The following is a 19,674-nucleotide window of genomic DNA, read 5'->3' on the forward strand; positions in this document are numbered from 1 at the left end:
AGGATGCACGAGGCTTGACTGACATTTGCCAATTGAACAGCCGCAAGAAAGATAGATTAATTTACTTCAAATAGTTTTTATGTTAAGAGCAATGGCAAACAGACTATTGGCTCTCCACTTCAGACACTACTATTATTTGTTCCCTTATTAATTTGTAAGAGTCAGCCTTATCCTGGGTGTAATTTCATCTGTTAAGCAGAAGCCATAATAGAGTTGAACTGACTAGTTTGTCTTTGATGTTTTATGCAGTAAAGACTAAAGGTCTTCTCATAATAAAAAGTTTCTGTCGGAAGAAGTACTTTTGAATTATGAAATGGGCGATTTTTGTTGTCAACACACGAGTCTTTGCCAGATTTTAGAGCTGGAGTAGCAAAAAAGGTGGGCGCTACAGCAAAATTGTCATAGTGTTTTTACCAGCCCCATTTGGTAGAACCATCTTATGACAATTTAATTCCCTAAATATATATTGGTGTAAAACTTGCCTAATGAGCAGAGGTTATAACACTTCTTGTCAATGCTGAGTTGTTATAAATTAGCCTGTAATGACAAACCCCCAACAACTTAATTTACATCAGCTTTTTATTTTAATAGAATAATATGCGTGGGTGTTGAGTGGAGCAATAAGATGCAATCAATCAAGTAGAGTGCCATTCATTGACATGATAAACTACTGTACCATGTCCATATTTTTGTCATTAAAAACAGCTTGCAAATGTGAAATGCTACAAAAATACAATGTCACCTCAAAGAAAATCAACGACCTCCGGTTTATAATAAATGTTAAATTTGCATCGGGGATAAAGAATATTAATTTTGTTGTTTTACCCATACACCGATGTGTGTTAGCGCTGTATGCTCAGTATGTACTTTCCTGACTCCTGTGAAAAAATACCGAAGGCATATCTCGGGTGGGACAGTGTAAAAATTAGAGATGTGTAACCATTTAAAATTTGTTTAATTAAGTAGTTACTGGTTTTTTGCCCAATTGTTCAGGGTGCCATCCTGAAGTCATACAACCATTAGAGCTGCCACGTAGCCAGAGATCACACCCAAGTTTATGATAAGACATGAGAAGCAGCAGCCAGGGGATCACCTTAAGGGGGGGTGCAACTTTTTTTTTCTTTTTCAGATATTATTTTATGGAAGCCTATTGACTCAATTCTCATGACATGATGAACCATGACAAATCTTTGTTGCCTCATTTGGGAGCCGGTTTTCCTTTGTGTTACTAAAGAGTATGCATTAATTGGGGATAATTAAACATCTACTTTTACAACATCTTTCAAACCATACTTATTTCATAACTAGCTATTTCATAAACCGGCCAGCATCCTCTCCAAAGGCAACATGCTCCTTTAAACTAGAATGAACCCTTTGAACTAAAACATGTTAAACAGCCATTTGCTTTTATCTGCACTAAACCTGCCGCGCCATCCTGATTCCTGTTACCACACGGATAAGAAAACGAAACCGAGAGGTCACATGGGATGTGTCACACATCTTAGACAATACAACCTAATTCAATTCAACTAATCCAATTCCACTCTATGAATTTTTCCGCAAACCTAATAATTCCCACTTCCCTGATCACATTACAGCGATTTCCCTTCTACCTTCACTGTGTAATATTTGCCTGGTAGGCCTACTTTCATGTACAGTCACATAAGGACTAAAGGGATTGTGTCAAATCCAAATGATTTCATTTTGAATTAGTCAGATTTCTCCAGGCCCTTGTAAAGTGCATATATTGAAATGATTTCTTGACTGCTGAATATTTTATGCCAAAGCGATTTGAGACACCCTTGGGTGTCTCAAGCACTGTATAAAAACTGTGTAAACTATTACAATTATTATTTCATTTCATTATCATATTTCTGGTTGTGAAGCCAATGATTCTCAGAAAAGTGAACTTCATCACTGTAATAGCCAGGAGCCACACAGAGAGAAGACAAGGAAGGAAGTTTAAGTTTTAGATGTCGGAGGCTAACCCCAGATCCAGAGAAGACCCACGAAGGCAGGGTAGGGACTGTAACCCAATCCACATAGTGCCCCCTGGTGGGATTTGAACCAGGGTCCCAAAAGTGAAAGGAGAGGATAGATACCAAATGCCAACCTGAAAGGCAAAACTCCAAACTCATTGGCTCAGTACTATATTATGTAAATAATTGCAACTTGGTATTCATAATAATCAAAAGATCATTAAATGGAAAATGTTAACAAATTGAAAATCAATAATCAAAATCAACGATAAAATGTTTTGCTGAGAATATGCATGTTTCATTGAAGGCCACTCTTGATCAGCAAAGTCCGTTTACAAGGAGCTCCAAAATATGAAAAAAAACACTTTAATGAAATGCATTAAAATTGCATTATAACCTTTAGTCCTGAGCAGAGATCAGTGTATATTTGCTCATCAAATACATGAGAAAAAAAGGTTTGAAATAACACCTATAGTTACACTGAATAACCCAACAGTGCATTGACACAAGGACAATCCAGGGTCCAGTTTTTATTTAGTTACTGAATATTTATCTTACTGGACTAGAATTGTTGTAAAAAGACCTGAACCAAAATGAGACAAATATTCTAACAAGTAGTTTTTAGTGCAATAATTTTGAGAGTGCATACCAAAAGTACTCCCTTGAATAGAATTGAAAGGTTTTTTATTCGACTCCGAAGGAAATATTTAAACATGACATGACAAAGAGTGAGTCGTACAATGTAGGTGTTCAAGAGAAAACCACAATACCATAGACTTGTGTTCAGGTCACGAGTTACTGGCTAACACTAAAACTAGTCAGCTCTTGCCTTTAGTCCAGTGTAAAAATAAGAGATTTGTTTAAAAAAGTAGTTACTGGTTCATGCCCAATTGGTAAATAACCAATGTGGTGTGACATGGTTGATAAACACACCACATGAAGCTGATACCAAAAGCCAACTCAATGTGTACGGTTGTGGTTGCTTGTGTCTGCAGAGAATAACCCCTCTTGGTTTGAGCCAACTCTCCTACAAATAATTGGGGGGGGGGGGTGTTACGTGAGAGAAAGCAAACCCTTGCAAGTTGCTACACAACTGAGATGTTGAACATGAATCAGTTGAAATAAACACCCCCTTAACAACAGACCTTTAGTCTGCAGCTGTTGATCTGAATTGGATTCTGATAGTCAAGTGTCATGTAATGGACTAGGCCTGGTAAGATGCCTGGTAGGACTCCGTTGCAGAGCACCGTCCTGTTGTTTGCAACGGAAGGAGTCCAACCTACATGTAGGCTAGCTTGTATTGGACCTACTTAATGTTTGTAATACATATGTCAGTTTCTAGTCTCAACTTGAGACACAATGCAAATATGTTGAGTGACACAAAATTTTGAGCAGTGAAAATCAAAGTAAACTTATGGTACAGTATTGGTTTTGAGGACGGTTGATTCATTCTGTGGCACACTTTTTTGTGTGTAAACAAATACCAGCTTAATTTATTCACCTCCATTTCAGAAGTTTGCTTTTATTTTAGAAAATCAGAACTCTCTGCCAACATATCTTAGAGACGCACACTTCTAACAATCTCTTAAAACACATCTTTTCAGATTTGTCTATGAACACATCTGAGTGTTACCATAGTAATTTGTATTTAAGATCAACCTTAACTCTTTATGACATCAACATTAGGAAAGTGAGTTACATTCCAGTTTGTTGTTTTCAGAAGGGAATGGAGGAGGAGGGGGTTGAAACAGGTTATGACTCATAATTAAGAGCAAACACATAACACACAAATTAACATTAGTTTTCTTTAATTGCAAAATATATAAATTAAAATTATACAAATTAAAATGGATCACTTAGTTATTTGAACAAAATTATAAGTAAATCTTAAAAGCACTCTTAAAAATACTTTCAAATTTCTGCAATAGACCGTATCGAATAAACCCTTTGTTGCTATGAAAGTCACCATCTTGTAGGGCAAAACCGTATGCGTGTATAAACGCGTATATCAACGAAGCATGCAGCATGCAGCATGCAGCAGCGCTCTTGGTTTGATTTCTATAGCACACCAGCCCACATGACACGCACAAGCTCACAGACGCCATGTTGTAGGGCAGGTTATTCTCCCACCATGCAAAGTTTCAAATAATAACTTTAAACATGAATAAAGAAAATCTACATTAAGACTGCAATTAATAGGAGCAAGCAGTGAAAGTTGCTGAATGTGTGACCAGTTTAGAAGGAGAGTGCACCAATAGTGTGTGAGTTGAGTAATGTACATGGAAGCCCAAGGTCCCCAAAAATATTGGACCTGTGCGCGACCTGCAAGTAATGTTTTGTTAATGCAGGCATGAAACTTCTCCGAGGTTCAGCTGATTTAACATTTTGCTCTTGAGTTGTGCCATTAAAAACTTAAACACTGTACAAATGAGCATGTTCAGGACAGTTTCCTCATTTTGGGGTGATTATAAAATGTAAGTCTTTTAGTTTAAAACAATGTACAGTAAAACAGAAGTAGAGCATTTATATATGTATACACATGTAGTTTGACCTTAATAAATATATTGTAAGTGCTTATAAATGGCCAATATACCTTTTTTTAGAAGCACTACCTGCTGTACAAGAAGAGCTAGCAGTAAATAAATTTCATGTTAAAGTAGAGAAACTTCTTTGGATAGAAATCATTTATACACGCAGCATTAAAAGGCAGGTCATTAAAACAGATAGATCAATACATATACTGCATAAAAATAGAGAGAGGCTGTGACTATAGATAGACCTTACGCATAAAATCACCAGACTATAGGGGCCACTCCATGGAGGCTCAAAGAAGGATGCTCATTGGCTCGCGCACTGCGCTTAAAAAAATGTATCCGCACATTCTCACCATTTAACTTTTTCACGCGCCGACCAGTCAATAGCGACCAGTTTTAATCCCTTTAGAAATATAGTTGTAAAATTTGGAAAACGAAGACCGCCACACAGTTTTCATAATGGAAAACAGAATTCTTTAGAGTGACCTATTAGTGGGGTCGCCATTTGCAAAAGAAATGAGTACACAAATTAATGTGTACATTTATGATCAAGTTTAAACAGCCTTTTTTTCCTATAAAAGGCTATGTCAGTGCATAAGGACTAAAGGTACTTCATATGTCAAAAATATTGGAAGATATCCAACATGGGAAAAGGAAGACATTTTTGGCAAGTCTCCATTTTCTTGACACTGCATTCCTTGCTTCACTTCCAAATCTAAACTTGATTTTTAGCGAGTTACAGCAGTCTTTGCTGCTACTCACCTTCAAATAATAATCCAAACAAACTTGACTTTTAAAACATTAAAATGCCATCTTGATAAAATAGTATTACACTTGATACAACACTTAAAAAACTTTTTGGTTTTCCAATTATTTTTGTGCAAGAATTGATTTAAAGCTTTGGTATAATGTGTGATTATTTATAATCTAGATTTATGATTAGTTACATTGGTGGAGTTGGAACTGTCTACATGTAGAACAAACAGCCATAGTTTCTACTTTTGTACACGCTGAGCAGAGTGTCTGACTGTAAACTTCTCCACAAGAATATAAAACATTTTCAAGGTGTGATATATACTCTCTTAGATGATTAATTTAAAACATATATGTTCAGCAATTTATTTAATGTTTGGCACAAAGACATTTCCACTACACATGCAAGGCTACTTTTTCGCGAGGGCTCAATGCCAGCCTATCTTTTTCGATGGCTCTATGCCAGGCTACCTTGTACAAGGTCAGTGCCAGGCTACCTATTTCAATGGCTCAATGCCAGGCTTCCTTTTTAAGAGCTCAATGCCAGGCTACCTTTTGCTTAGGCTCAATGCCAGGCTACATTTAACAAGGTCAGTGCCAGGCTACATTTTCCACTGACCCAATGCCAGGCTACATTTTCAAAGGGCTCAATGCCAGGCTAGCTTAAGTCTTGGTCCAAGGCATTACTACCTCAAACTCCTAACGTGATAACCCGACAGAGGGTGCGCTTTTCATTCTGAATTCATCGCGGCTGACGACCAACTGAAGCTGGAAATTCAAACCAATAATAGTGACCCATTCTGAATGGCTGGGATGTTTGGAATTAATCCATTTTGGTGCGAAGGTCTTGAAAAGCTTCACCAAATGTTAAAAATCTCAACGCCCACTTGGATATGTTGAAGAGATGTACGATGAATTTGTGTTATTAAATAAAACTGATGTAGATGTGGGCCCTTGGTGATTTGGAGCCGTTATGTTAGATTAATTGGAGATACTTAGCTCACGAATTCCAATTTTACCTCTCTTTGACCAGAATCTGTATCTTGCAAGATCTTTACGTGTCACAATGCCTATCACCTACAAAAAAACAACAACAAGAATGTATACCAATGAGATGTTTGTTTCCGTTGACAACTTATTCATTATCTCTAAACTTAACGCAATTTCCACCAAGCGCCCAAACCTCCATCATTAATTAAACCTTGCTCAATAATGATGCCATTATTCCTACATAATAATAATAATAATAATAATAATAATAATAATAATAATAATAATAATAATAATAATAATAATAATAATAATAATAATAATAATAATAATAATAATAATAATTGTGGCTTCTTATGTAGCGCAGCTGTCCGTCACTCAGTGACGCTCCTGGCGCTGTAACATACAGTATTTCCTGCAAGATGTGGGACTACATTTGAATTATGAGACCTAATTCTGATATCATCATGTAATGTTTTTACAAGGTGCTGTGGCGCAATTTGCTGCCGATCGGACCAGGAACACCGGGGCGAACCCCTTTTCTTTTTGATAAATGCACTGGGCTCTTTTACATGCATTACATAACACATAGTCCCATCCGATGGACAAAGCAATGGTGAAGTGTCTTGCTTAAGGACACAAGTGTCACGGCTGTGGATTTGAACCTTCAAATACTTATTGAGCCAAACTCCCAGTTGGGAATTTAGCATTCTCTTGATAACAGAGCATACTGTTTGAAATGGCGACTAAACTAAGACCCGAGCATACTCATGTATGAGAAGTACAAGGTGCCACCAAAACTCAAATTAGGCTACTCGTGGCGGCTATGGGAATTTTTGGTACAAGTCCCTTGTGGACTCTTTGGCCTCTAAAGCGTTAAGTGACTCATGACTCAGACTCAACTCAACCTTTGCAACTCTGAATCGGACACAATACAACAACAACAATTTCTTATACAGCACATTTCACAACCGTATCAATGTGCTTTACATTTAGTGCCCTGGTCATTGGGCCAATAACATCCCTATAATCCATTTGTGTGTGTTACCTAGTACATCTTGTATTTGTATTCCGTTGCGTTTTTCTCTAGAGCGCTCAGGGACATGTTTAAATACTATGTGTTATACGCTATAGCACTCCCTCTGGGGGAGAATACAACCCCGGGCGGCCGTGGCGCTCCGAAGGCCTTTAGCATTCTCTACCCTCGCAGGTACCCATTTATACCCATGGGTGAAGAGAAGCAATTATAGTAAAGCATCTTGCTCAAGGACACAAGTGTCACGACCGGGATTCGAACCCACACTCCGGTGACTTAACCACCAGAACTTGAATTCGATGCTCTTGACCACTAGGCCATAACACTCTACAATTCCATAAGTACTCAGACTCAATGATTAATGCCTCCAATACAAGACTGATGTGCACTATTCTTCAAAGCCAAACTGGAAAAGTTAACTTACCCGATTAGCGTCATCAATAACGACTAAATGACGAAGACCCAACGCTCTAAAAAGACGGAAAATCCTGGGAAGAGAAGCTTTCTACAAACAAAAAGAGAAACATTGCCAGGATGTTAATAGATGTTAAATTTGCATCGGGGATAAAGAATATTAATTTGGTTTTACAATTTTTTTGTTGAGCAAACAATAAATGGGCCACCAGTTGCAACAATACAAAGTTCATAGAATTTTGGCTGGTAACCTGTTTCTGTTCAGCAAAATTCTGTGCTAAGCAAATTTTTATGCTAACAGGCATTATGAAATTGGGCCCAGAGCTGGAGCCCAGAGCTCTTTTAAAACCACTCGGTCATGTACAGTCACAGCCAATGGCAATAAACACCATAGTCTGATCAAGTGTATACCTTTGATACGGTGTAAGGCGAGGGGTTCATGAACTGCCTGAGATCTATCACACAGTCTTTCTCTAACTCCGTTATATGCACTTTCCTGATGTCTGGGTACCGAGGATAATCATCTCGAAACTGCTCGATGTCCAGACTCACTCCAGGATCATTCCCGCTTGGCCAGACACTGAATGCCTGGAAACAGAATAATAACAGAGCAGTGTGGTTACAGAATAAACTATGATTACACAGGCTGGGCCAGACAGTGAATGCCTTGAAACAGAATAATAACAGAGCAATATTGTTACAGAATAAACTAGGATTACACAGGTTTGGCCAGACAGTGAATGCCTGGAAACAGAATAATAACAGAGCAATATTGTTACAGAATAAACTAAGATTACACAGGTTTGGCCAGACAGTGAATGCCTGGAAACAGAATAATAACAGAGCAATATTGTTACAGAACAAACTAGGATTACACAGGTTTGGCCAGGCAGTGAATGCCTGGAAACAGAATAATAACATAGCAATATTGTTACAGAACAAACTAGGATTACACAGGTTTGGCCAGACAGTGAATGCCTGGAAACAGAATAATAACAGAGCAATATTGTTACAGAACAAACTAGGATTACACAGGTTTGGCCAGGCAGTGAATGCCTGGAAACAGAATAATAACAGAGCAATATGGTTACAGAACAATGTGAAATTAGGATCATACAGGTTTGGCTACACATTGAATAATAACAGAGCAGTGTGGTTACAGAATAAACTACTTGTGTTGGATTACACAGGTTTGGCCAGACACTGAATGCCCGGAGACAGAAAAAATAACAGAGCAATATGGTTACAGAACGAATAGGATCATACAGGTTTGGCCAAACAATGAATGCATGGAAACAGATTAAAACGAGCAAGAATGACCAAATACTGAAGGACTGGAGTATTGGATGGACAGAATAACATCGCTACAGAGTAACATGACTATAGAATAGAATGAATTTAGTATCACAAAGATACGGAAATGGATAAACAGAAAGAGTGCTTACTTTATTTTTCAGAAGGACAATAAGTTGTGACCTCAGGATTGTACCTCTGAAAACACCGAATGTCATGCTGTCCTAAAAGACCAAATGGCATAAATAATGTGTTATAAATCTTGGTACCTCAATGCACTTTACAGTTTCAAGCTCGAAACACCTTTAAAAAATGATCCATAAAATACGAACAAAGTTAGTTAAAGTAATGAACAAACTAAATGACTGAAAATTGCTTGGAGATGCATTAGCTATCAGATGCGCTCTCATGTAACACAGAAATATACAGCACACATGCGTCCCATAACCAAGCAAAGTGCTATATTTTTCTGTACTCCACTCATACTTGTGGGGCAACTAATTTTATATAAGAGAAAGAAACATGAACTTACTGGAACATAAGGGTCAACTACTGGAAAGCCATTGTGATTTGATTTGGTGTCTTTTAAAACTTCGAGGATTCGACCAACACGTTCTATAACATTGAATGTAGTGACTGGATGCGCCATGACTTCCCTGTGAATAAAACACCGCAAAATTACAATTTTGTTAGCTTTATAAATGTGACTGTGCTTGTACGCATTCCACATTCATGCATGTACAAGTGTTGTTCTAGTCTTTTGCACTAGACTCAAGTTTTGGCATTTAAGCGTTACAAAATAAGTCAAAATAATGTCCACAATAATAATAATTATGTTATTTGAACTCCCTAGACACTGTGGAACTCTCCAAATCACTCAACACATTCAAGAACAGTTAAAAAACTCATTTTCATAGAGAAGCTTTTTGTTAAGTTTATTTTCTTATTTTTGTTGTTTGCTACTTTCATTGCTTGTTGTTCCTTTGTAGAGTAGCGCCATGAGCGCCGCTTGCGGCGGATACCGGCGCTTTATTAAGTGTCCATTATTATTATTATTATTAATTATGTGGACTAACATCCACACACGCAGCTCTACGTGTATGTTACATACACTCTGTGGACACTTCTTATTTTGCTCTGTGAACTTGAGGGAAAAAAATATTCTTCAATGGGACCATTCGTGGCCTTGTGATGGTAGGCGATTTCTCAAAAAAACATACAAAATATAAAAATAAAAAAAAATAAAAAGATAACCTACTCACATTGCATGGATGTTTGTTGATAATGGAGGGGGATCCCAGTTCAATAATGGGACACTTTGCAGCTCAATGTGAATATCATACAGACCATGGTTAAAGATATCACCAACCCACTTGGCAAGCACCATAATAAGCATCAATGGTAAGCCGAGGTTGATATTACCAGTGGCTTCCATTAGGATCACAGTCAAACTGATTGTCATACGCACTATGCCACCTAAAGAGAGAAAATGTATGTATTAGGGTGGAGTTTTGGCGACAGTACCCCAAAACATATTTATTTAATTATTTATTTGATTAGGCCTACATGTACATGTACATATCCTTATTTTAATATTATAATTAATAGGGTAGATGGCCTTAGCTTTCGATCCAAACCGGACCTTCTTCAGAGGCATAAAACAAGTACAAACAAGTACATATCCATTTATAGAAAAAGAGAGGGGCAATGGATTAAGGGAAGGATCCAGAAAGAAGCGGGAAAATAACAGCCAATCAAAGTTTCTATTTCAGAAACAACTGGTGGCTATGAACCAATAGGAGTAAAGTGGCGAGGACAAAGGATGTTTAGTAATATTATAATATTATTGAATACAACAGCACAATAAGCGCCAATTACAGAATGGAAATGCCAAGTTTTAGATGTGGGAGGAAAACCCCAATAAACCTTTATCATGCTCCCTCCATCTTGGTCATATTCCTTGTACCGAATAACAATAATGAATGCTAATAACCATTTTGAAAATAGGAACCAGACTATTTTGTTCTTCCAGCCTCAATTTGGTAAGATTGATATCAATGAGAGATATTCAAGATGGCTGCACCGTGATTAAGGTCAATAGGGGAAAACCCATGCAATCAGGTAGGGCCTGAAAACCTAAACCACATGCAAGGCTCGGGTCTGAGGTGGGATTTGAACAGGGGTCCACACAGGTGAAAGGCAGGGAAAGAAATCACTGAGCAAACATTTTTGTGGGGCACTATAAATAAATGCTTATTGTAGTGTATTGTAACATGATCACTTGATGTCAGAGCTTCAGTCAAAACCCTTTTATTTCTGTCCAATCATCACGTTATTTGGTTTAACCCTTATACCGATGTGTGTAAGCACTGTATAATAATAATAATAATAATAATAATAATAATAATAATAATAATAATAATAATAATAATAATAATAATAATAATAATAATAATAATAATAATAATAATAATAATAATAATAATAATAATAATAATAATAATAATAATAATAATAATAATAATAATAATAATAATAATAATAATAATAATAATAATAATAATAATAATAATAATAATAATAATAATAATAATAATAATAATAATAATAATAATAATAATAATAATAATAATAATAATAATAATAATAATAATAATAATAATAATAATAATAATAATAATAATAATAATAATAATAATAATAATAATAATAATAATAATAATAATAATAATAATAATAATAATAATAATAATAATAATAATAATAATAATAATAATAATAATAATAATAATAATAATAATAATAATAATAATAATAATAATAATAATAATAATAATAATAATAATAATAATAATAATAATAATAATAATAATAATAATAATAATAATAATAATAATAATAATAATAATAATAATAATAATAATAATAATAATAATAATAATAATAATAATAATAATAATAATAATAATAATAATAATAATAATAATAATAATAATAATAATAATAATAATAATAATAATAATAATAATAATAATAATAATAATAATAATAATAATAATAATAATAATAATAATAATAATAATAATAATAATAATAATAATAATAATAATAATAATAATAATAATAATAATAATAATAATAATAATAATAATAATAATAATAATAATAATAATAATAATAATAATAATAATAATAATAATAATAATAATAATAATAATAATAATAATAATAATAATAATAATAATAATAATAATAATAATAATAATAATAATAATAATAATAATAATAATAATAATAATAATAATAATAATAATAATAATAATAATAATAATAATAATAATAATAATAATAATAATAATAATAATAATAATAATAATAATAATAATAATAATAATAATAATAATAATAATAATAATAATAATAATAATAATAATAATAATAATAATAATAATAATAATAATAATAATAATAATAATAATAATAATAATAATAATAATAATAATAATAATAATAATAATAATAATAATAATAATAATAATAATAATAATAATAATAATAATAATAATAATAATAATAATAATAATAATAATAATAATAATAATAATAATAATAATAATAATAATAATAATAATAATAATAATAATAATAATAATAATAATAATAATAATAATAATAATAATAATAATAATAATAATAATAATAATAATAATAATAATAATAATAATAATAATAATAATAATAATAATAATAATAATAATAATAATAATAATAATAATAATAATAATAATAATAATAATAATAATAATAATAATAATAATAATAATAATAATAATAATAATAATAATAATAATAATAATAATAATAATAATAATAATAATAATAATAATAATAATAATAATAATAATAATAATAATAATAATAATAATAATAATAATAATAATAATAATAATAATAATAATAATAATAATAATAATAATAATAATAATAATAATAATAATAATAATAATAATAATAATAATAATAATAATAATAATAATAATAATAATAATAATAATAATAATAATAATAATAATAATAATAATAATAATAATAATAATAATAATAATAATAATAATAATAATAATAATAATAATAATAATAATAATAATAATAATAATAATAATAATAATAATAATAATAATAATAATAATAATAATAATAATAATAATAATAATAATAATAATAATAATAATAATAATAATAATAATAATAATAATAATAATAATAATAATAATAATAATAATAATAATAATAATAATAATAATAATAATAATAATAATAATAATAATAATAATAATAATAATAATAATAATAATAATAATAATAATAATAATAATAATAATAATAATAATAATAATAATAATAATAATAATAATAATAATAATAATAATAATAATAATAATAATAATAATAATAATAATAATAATAATAATAATAATAATAATAATAATAATAATAATAATAATAATAATAATAATAATAATAATAATAATAATAATAATAATAATAATAATAATAATAATAATAATAATAATAATAATAATAATAATAATAATAATAATAATAATAATAATAATAATAATAATAATAATAATAATAATAATAATAATAATAATAATAATAATAATAATAATAATAATAATAATAATAATAATAATAATAATAATAATAATAATAATAATAATAATAATAATAATAATAATAATAATAATAATAATAATAATAATAATAATAATAATAATAATAATAATAATAATAATAATAATAATAATAATAATAATAATAATAATAATAATAATAATAATAATAATAATAATAATAATAATAATAATAATAATAATAATAATAATAATAATAATAATAATAATAATAATAATAATAATAATAATAATAATAATAATAATAATAATAATAATAATAATAATAATAATAATAATAATAATAATAATAATAATAATAATAATAATAATAATAATAATAATAATAATAATAATAATAATAATAATAATAATAATAATAATAATAATAATAATAATAATAATAATAATAATAATAATAATAATAATAATAATAATAATAATAATAATAATAATAATAATAATAATAATAATAATAATAATAATAATAATAATAATAATAATAATAATAATAATAATAATAATAATAATAATAATAATAATAATAATAATAATAATAATAATAATAATAATAATAATAATAATAATAATAATAATAATAATAATAATAATAATAATAATAATAATAATAATAATAATAATAATAATAATAATAATAATAATAATAATAATAATAATAATAATAATAATAATAATAATAATAATAATAATAATAATAATAATAATAATAATAATAATAATAATAATAATAATAATAATAATAATAATAATAATAATAATAATAATAATAATAATAATAATAATAATAATAATAATAATAATAGGTATTTGTAATGCGCCAAATCAATCTAAACAGACTTTCACGGCGCAGCAGAGACAATGCAAACTAAACAATACATAAACAAATCCAGTGAATGCTTATCATACAATAATAATAACACCATTTAAAAGGAAAGACCAACAATGAGGAAAAAATCAGAAAGCAAGAGGGAAACCATGACCAGGCCTGCATCATTGAGCCAAAAACAGTCCTGCAAAAGCTGGTCTCTCTATGACGAGAACGTGCAGGCCAAGCCGAGCGATACCGGACACACACTAAAACATAATATTTAAGATCAAAGTATACTCAGTACTTTCCAGAGTTCTGCAGTCTCTTAAGGGTTAAGTTTACTTATGGGGCATCCTTGGTTTCATTACCAGAAAAAAATAAATAAATAAATACAGAAATTTAAAAACCCTTACCAAGTTGAGCTGCTGCTCCAAAAAATGCGTAAATGCCAGGCGTGGATAATGTCTATAAAAAGAAATCATGTAAATTAAAGAAAGAAAACAAAATTAAGTAACTGAACACTTTTTTAAAAGAATGGTAGAGCTCTTTAAGTAATCCTACCCTACAGAAGTAATTGCTTACAAGTTTTTTATAGAAAATGTGTTTCTAATGTCGCCACTTTTCTGTACTAAGAAATTAAAAAAACTTTACATCCTACACATAAAGCATTTAAATTTTATGAAACATGATTGAGGTATGTACTCCTTCTGTGGAAACGAATTTGCAATCAATTTAATCAACTCATATTTTATTCCAGCAAAACAATACAGACAAACAAACAATAATGTAAAATAGCAATCAAAAGTGAGCATATAAAGCAATAAAAAATAAGCAAATGGATAAACAACTCAGACAGTGTAAATGGAAAAGGGTCACAAAGAACATACACACAAAATGTGTGCATGTAACCATGCTAAGGCAGTATTGAAATACAATATCGTTGTTTCGGTGTAACAATGATGTATGTACATGTATACATGTATGGCACAACAATATTTTATTTGTACTATTTTGAAAATTTATGAAACAATTCCATAGAGTGATGGCTGGTATGTATTTATTTTGTGGGAAAAAAGTAAGCAATCATGCAATTCAAATCAATTAAGAGTCAGTTCAGGTAAATAGTTGACATAGTTGCTCACGGTCAAAAAATGAATTTTTTTTATACTTTGTTGGTGGAAGGGCCTTGGGGTGCAAGTAAACAAAATTGCATTTTCAATTCTATATATAGCCCGTTGCCATGGTTACGGCTCATTTTGTTTTTTGGCCATTTTAGGCCGATTTTGGGGTCTGAAAAACTGGTTTTTAGCTCATATTTACAACTCCACCCAACCAAAATGCAACATTATTTCAAAAAACCTTTTATATCACTACAAAGTATCATCCTTGGCCTTCCTTGAGAAAAAAAATTATTGCTTTAAATAACACCCTTGTGCTATTTTTGCATCATGCATTACAGTATGTTTTTAGAACTTGCAAAATCGACATTTTTACCCTATTTTTTGACCCCAAAATGTCAACTTGCCAGGGGTCTCAGAAAATTTTCCTTTCGGCTGTGATTAGGGCCAACAGTGGTCTTTCCATATCTGGTGTCAAAAACTTGGGCAATTGTATCCTGTTGTGACAGTACTGCCTCAAAACTAGACTTTTTTCCCAAAAACATGAAAAATGCCTTTTTAAGGGTCTTTTCACATAATATCGAAATACGTGTCCACGGTATAAAAAAGGAATATTTTTCTTATACTTTGTGGATGGTAGGATGGTAGGGACTTGGGGTCCAAATAAATAACATTTACATTTCAAATCATAATATAATACGTTGCCATGGTAACAGTTCATTAACACATGTGTTTAGGCCACTTTAGGCCGATCTTGGGGTATGAAAAACTGTTTTTTTAGTTAATATTTACAAATCCACCCCACCAAAAAACAACAATATTTCATAAAACCTTTTACATCACTACAAAGTATCATCCTTGGCTTTACTTGAGACAAAAAAAATATTGCTAACAATTTCACCCTTGTGCTATTTTTAGAACGTGCATTAGAGTATGTTTTTAGAACTTGCAAAATCAACATTTTTACCAGATTTGTTGCCCTCAAAATTTCATTTTTTTCAGGGGTCTCAGAATATTTTCCTTTCGGTTTTGATCAGGGCCAAAATTTGTCTTTTTTATTTCTGGTAAGAAAAACTTGGCAAGTGTATCCTGATGTTAACAGTACTGTCTCAAAAATAGACTTTTTTCCTCAAACAGAAAAAATGCATTTTGAATTGTTTTTTTCTTCATACTGAATTTCTAACATTAAAAAGTAATAATTCTATCAATCTTGCAGCTTTTCCTTAGCACTAGTGGATTACCCAACATTTATCAGGAACTGTTGATGACCTTAATTTTAGAATTTGCCCGGCCCAGCCCCAATCATATTTCTTGACATTGCATAAAACAATGTTTTGTGAATAGCGCCTCTTCTTTTGAAAGTGTTCCCATTCGGTTGTTATTGGTGTTTTCATTTCTTCTGGGTAGAAACACTGTGTTTATTGTATCCTGTTGTGACTGATCATGCCTTAAGTATAGTAATTTTTTCAAAAACAATGCATGCTTGTTAAAAATCTGGCACTGTTTCCATGCCCTTTGAGTACTGAATACAAAGTTTTTATTTAAACATAATGGTATCCAACCAAACCATAACCAATGCTTTGCCACTGAGAGTTCTTGATTTGGCTACTTTACCTATTATACAGGTATGATTCCCATTGCAAGTAGAGTGCGATGAGCATTCTTTACAAGTTGTCTTTAATACAGGGCCTACTCTCCTTGGTCCCTGCCTGCTACCAAATGTAAAACTTTTCTTAGAGACAGAGATCATAAACAATGTAGTTTCTGTGCTTGCGGCAGATGGTTTGGAGCATCCAATCATGTCCAACACAAACGTGGGAAATTAAAAAGCCCGCTTAAAAGTGTTGGAAAAGTTTGCCAAGATCTTATTAAAAACAATGATACTAACGATTTGCAAGATGAGCGTAAGAGATTATTTAAAAGGAACACGTTGCCTGGGATCGGTTAAGTTGGTCTTTGAAATGCGTTTGTAACGGTTTGTTTTAAAATGCATGGTTTTTGAGTGATACTTGTGTGGATCATTATATTCTACTTTTAAAATATCTTTCTAATCATAATGCATTTTTTAATAAACATTTACAAACGCTTTTCAAATACCAACTCGACCGATCCAAGGCAACGTGTTCCTTTAATGAAACAACATTGAAAGAAGTTGTAAAAACTTGCACCTGCTGAACATAAATAAGTAAGATGCATTTGCAGTAACAAAAGTCTATTGAGGCTAGTTTGATTATTATTTCCATTCACTATCTTACTAATTCATAATTATTATATATGTCTCTGAGAACGATCAACAAAAAACATTGTCAAACATTACCTGCTGAATTGTTTATCACGTTAAATAAACCAACTCTTTCATTGTTTGCAACAGTACAATTGAAAGGAACCCCACCATAGATGGGGGAACTGCTTACAGAAGGCCAAAGCAGGTGAATGGCCATTTATACTTTGGATACAGTGCTTGCTCACTTTTAGAGCCTCTTTGTTCTGATTGGGATGAAAATGTTTAGTTTGGTAGCGGGCAGGGGACCAAGAAGACTATTATAAGGCCATGTAAAGACAAGAACAGTAAAGATTGCTCATCGCACTACTTCTCTTCTTGCAATGTGTACCATACCTGTACAACTAGGTAAAGTAGTTCTGACAAAATAAGATCTCAGTGGCTTAAAGAGCATGGAAACAGTGCCATTTATTTTTAACAAGCATGCTCGTTTTTTTGTTTTTTATCAATTCAAACTAAGGGATAACTTCAAAATGCATTTTTATTGTTTTTGGAAAAATTACCATTTTTGAGGCAGAAGTGTCACAACAGGATACAATAAACCAAAGTGTTTCTCCCCAGTAGTCATGCAAACCATAATAATAGCCCAATCAAAACAAAAAGGGAAATATTCTGAGAACCAATAAAACATTAAAGACAGTACAAACTTTCTTGATGTGCAAGGGGAATTAAAAAATGTTATTTTCAAAAAAGAGGCGCTGTTCACAAAACTGTTATTTTATTTTATGCAATGTCAAGAAATATGATTGGGCCAGGGCCGGGGTGGGGCAAATTATAAGATTTATGTCATCAACAAGTCCTGATCAATGTTGGTAATGCACTAAACCTACAAAGTGCTTATAAAAAGCTGCCAGATTGATGGAATTATTGCTTACTTCTTCATGTTATAAATTCAAAATGAAGCAAATATTTCAAAATGCATTTCTCTATGTTTTCGGGGAAAAGGGTCTATTTTTGAGACAGTTCTGTTACATCAGGATACAATTGCCCGAGTTTTTCTTACCAGAAATAAAATGACAAATTATGGCCCTGATCAAAACCGAAAGGAAAATATTCTGAGACCCCTGAAAAATGGAATTTTGAGGGCAAAAAATATGGTAAAAATGTTGATTTTGCAAGCTCTAAAAACATACTGTAATGCACGTTCTTAAAATAGAACAAGGGTGAAATTTATAGCAATATTTTTTTTGTCTCAAGTAAAGCCAAGGATGATACTTTGTAGTGATGTAAAAGGTTTTATGAAATATTTTTGTTTTTTGGTGGGGTGGAGTTGTAAATATTAGCTTAAAAAAACAGTTTTTCATACCCCAAAATCGGCCCAAAGTGGCCTAAACACAAATGAACAGTTACCATGGCAACGTGTTATATTATGATTTGAAATGTTAATGTTGTTTATTTGCACCCCAAGTCCCTACCATCCACAAAGTATAAGAAAAATATTCCTTTTTCTTTTACCATGGACACGTATGTCGATATTATGTGAAAAGACCCTTAAAAAGGCATTTTTCATGTTTTTGGGAAAAAAGTCTAGTTTTGAGGCAGTACTGGCCCAACAGGATACAATTGCCCAAGTTTTTGACACCAGATATGGAAAGACCAATGTTGGCCCTAATCACAGACGAAAAGAAAATTTTCTGAGACCCCTGGCAAGTTGACATTTTGGGGTCCAAAAATAGGGTAAAAATGTCGATTTTGCAAGTTCTAAAAACATACTGTAATGCATGATGCAAAAATAGCACAAGGGTGATATTTAAAGCAATAATTTTTTTTC

At 30.7% G+C, this 19,674-nt stretch overlaps 1 protein-coding gene across 1 annotated transcript in view; it reads right to left on the minus strand.

The window, feature by feature from the left end:
* Positions 1-3,770: 3,770 nt before the first annotated feature.
* LOC139944044 (H(+)/Cl(-) exchange transporter 7-like) overlaps positions 3,771-19,674 on the minus strand; it is a 36,418-nt gene continuing 20,514 nt past the window's right edge. Inside the window, exons 15-21 of the mRNA XM_071940992.1 lie at positions 14,918-14,969; positions 10,262-10,475; positions 9,532-9,655; positions 9,152-9,223; positions 8,118-8,294; positions 7,717-7,797; positions 3,771-6,343 (exon numbers count right to left, since the gene is read on the minus strand). Coding sequence (XP_071797093.1) covers positions 6,248-6,343; positions 7,717-7,797; positions 8,118-8,294; positions 9,152-9,223; positions 9,532-9,655; positions 10,262-10,475; positions 14,918-14,969 — 816 coding nt within the window. The 3' untranslated portion in view covers positions 3,771-6,247. The remainder of the gene's footprint in view (positions 6,344-7,716; positions 7,798-8,117; positions 8,295-9,151; positions 9,224-9,531; positions 9,656-10,261; positions 10,476-14,917; positions 14,970-19,674) is intronic.

Source organism: Asterias amurensis, chromosome 11 (assembly GCF_032118995.1).
Source record: "Asterias amurensis chromosome 11, ASM3211899v1".
Taxonomy (NCBI): Eukaryota; Metazoa; Echinodermata; class Asteroidea; order Forcipulatida; family Asteriidae; genus Asterias; species Asterias amurensis.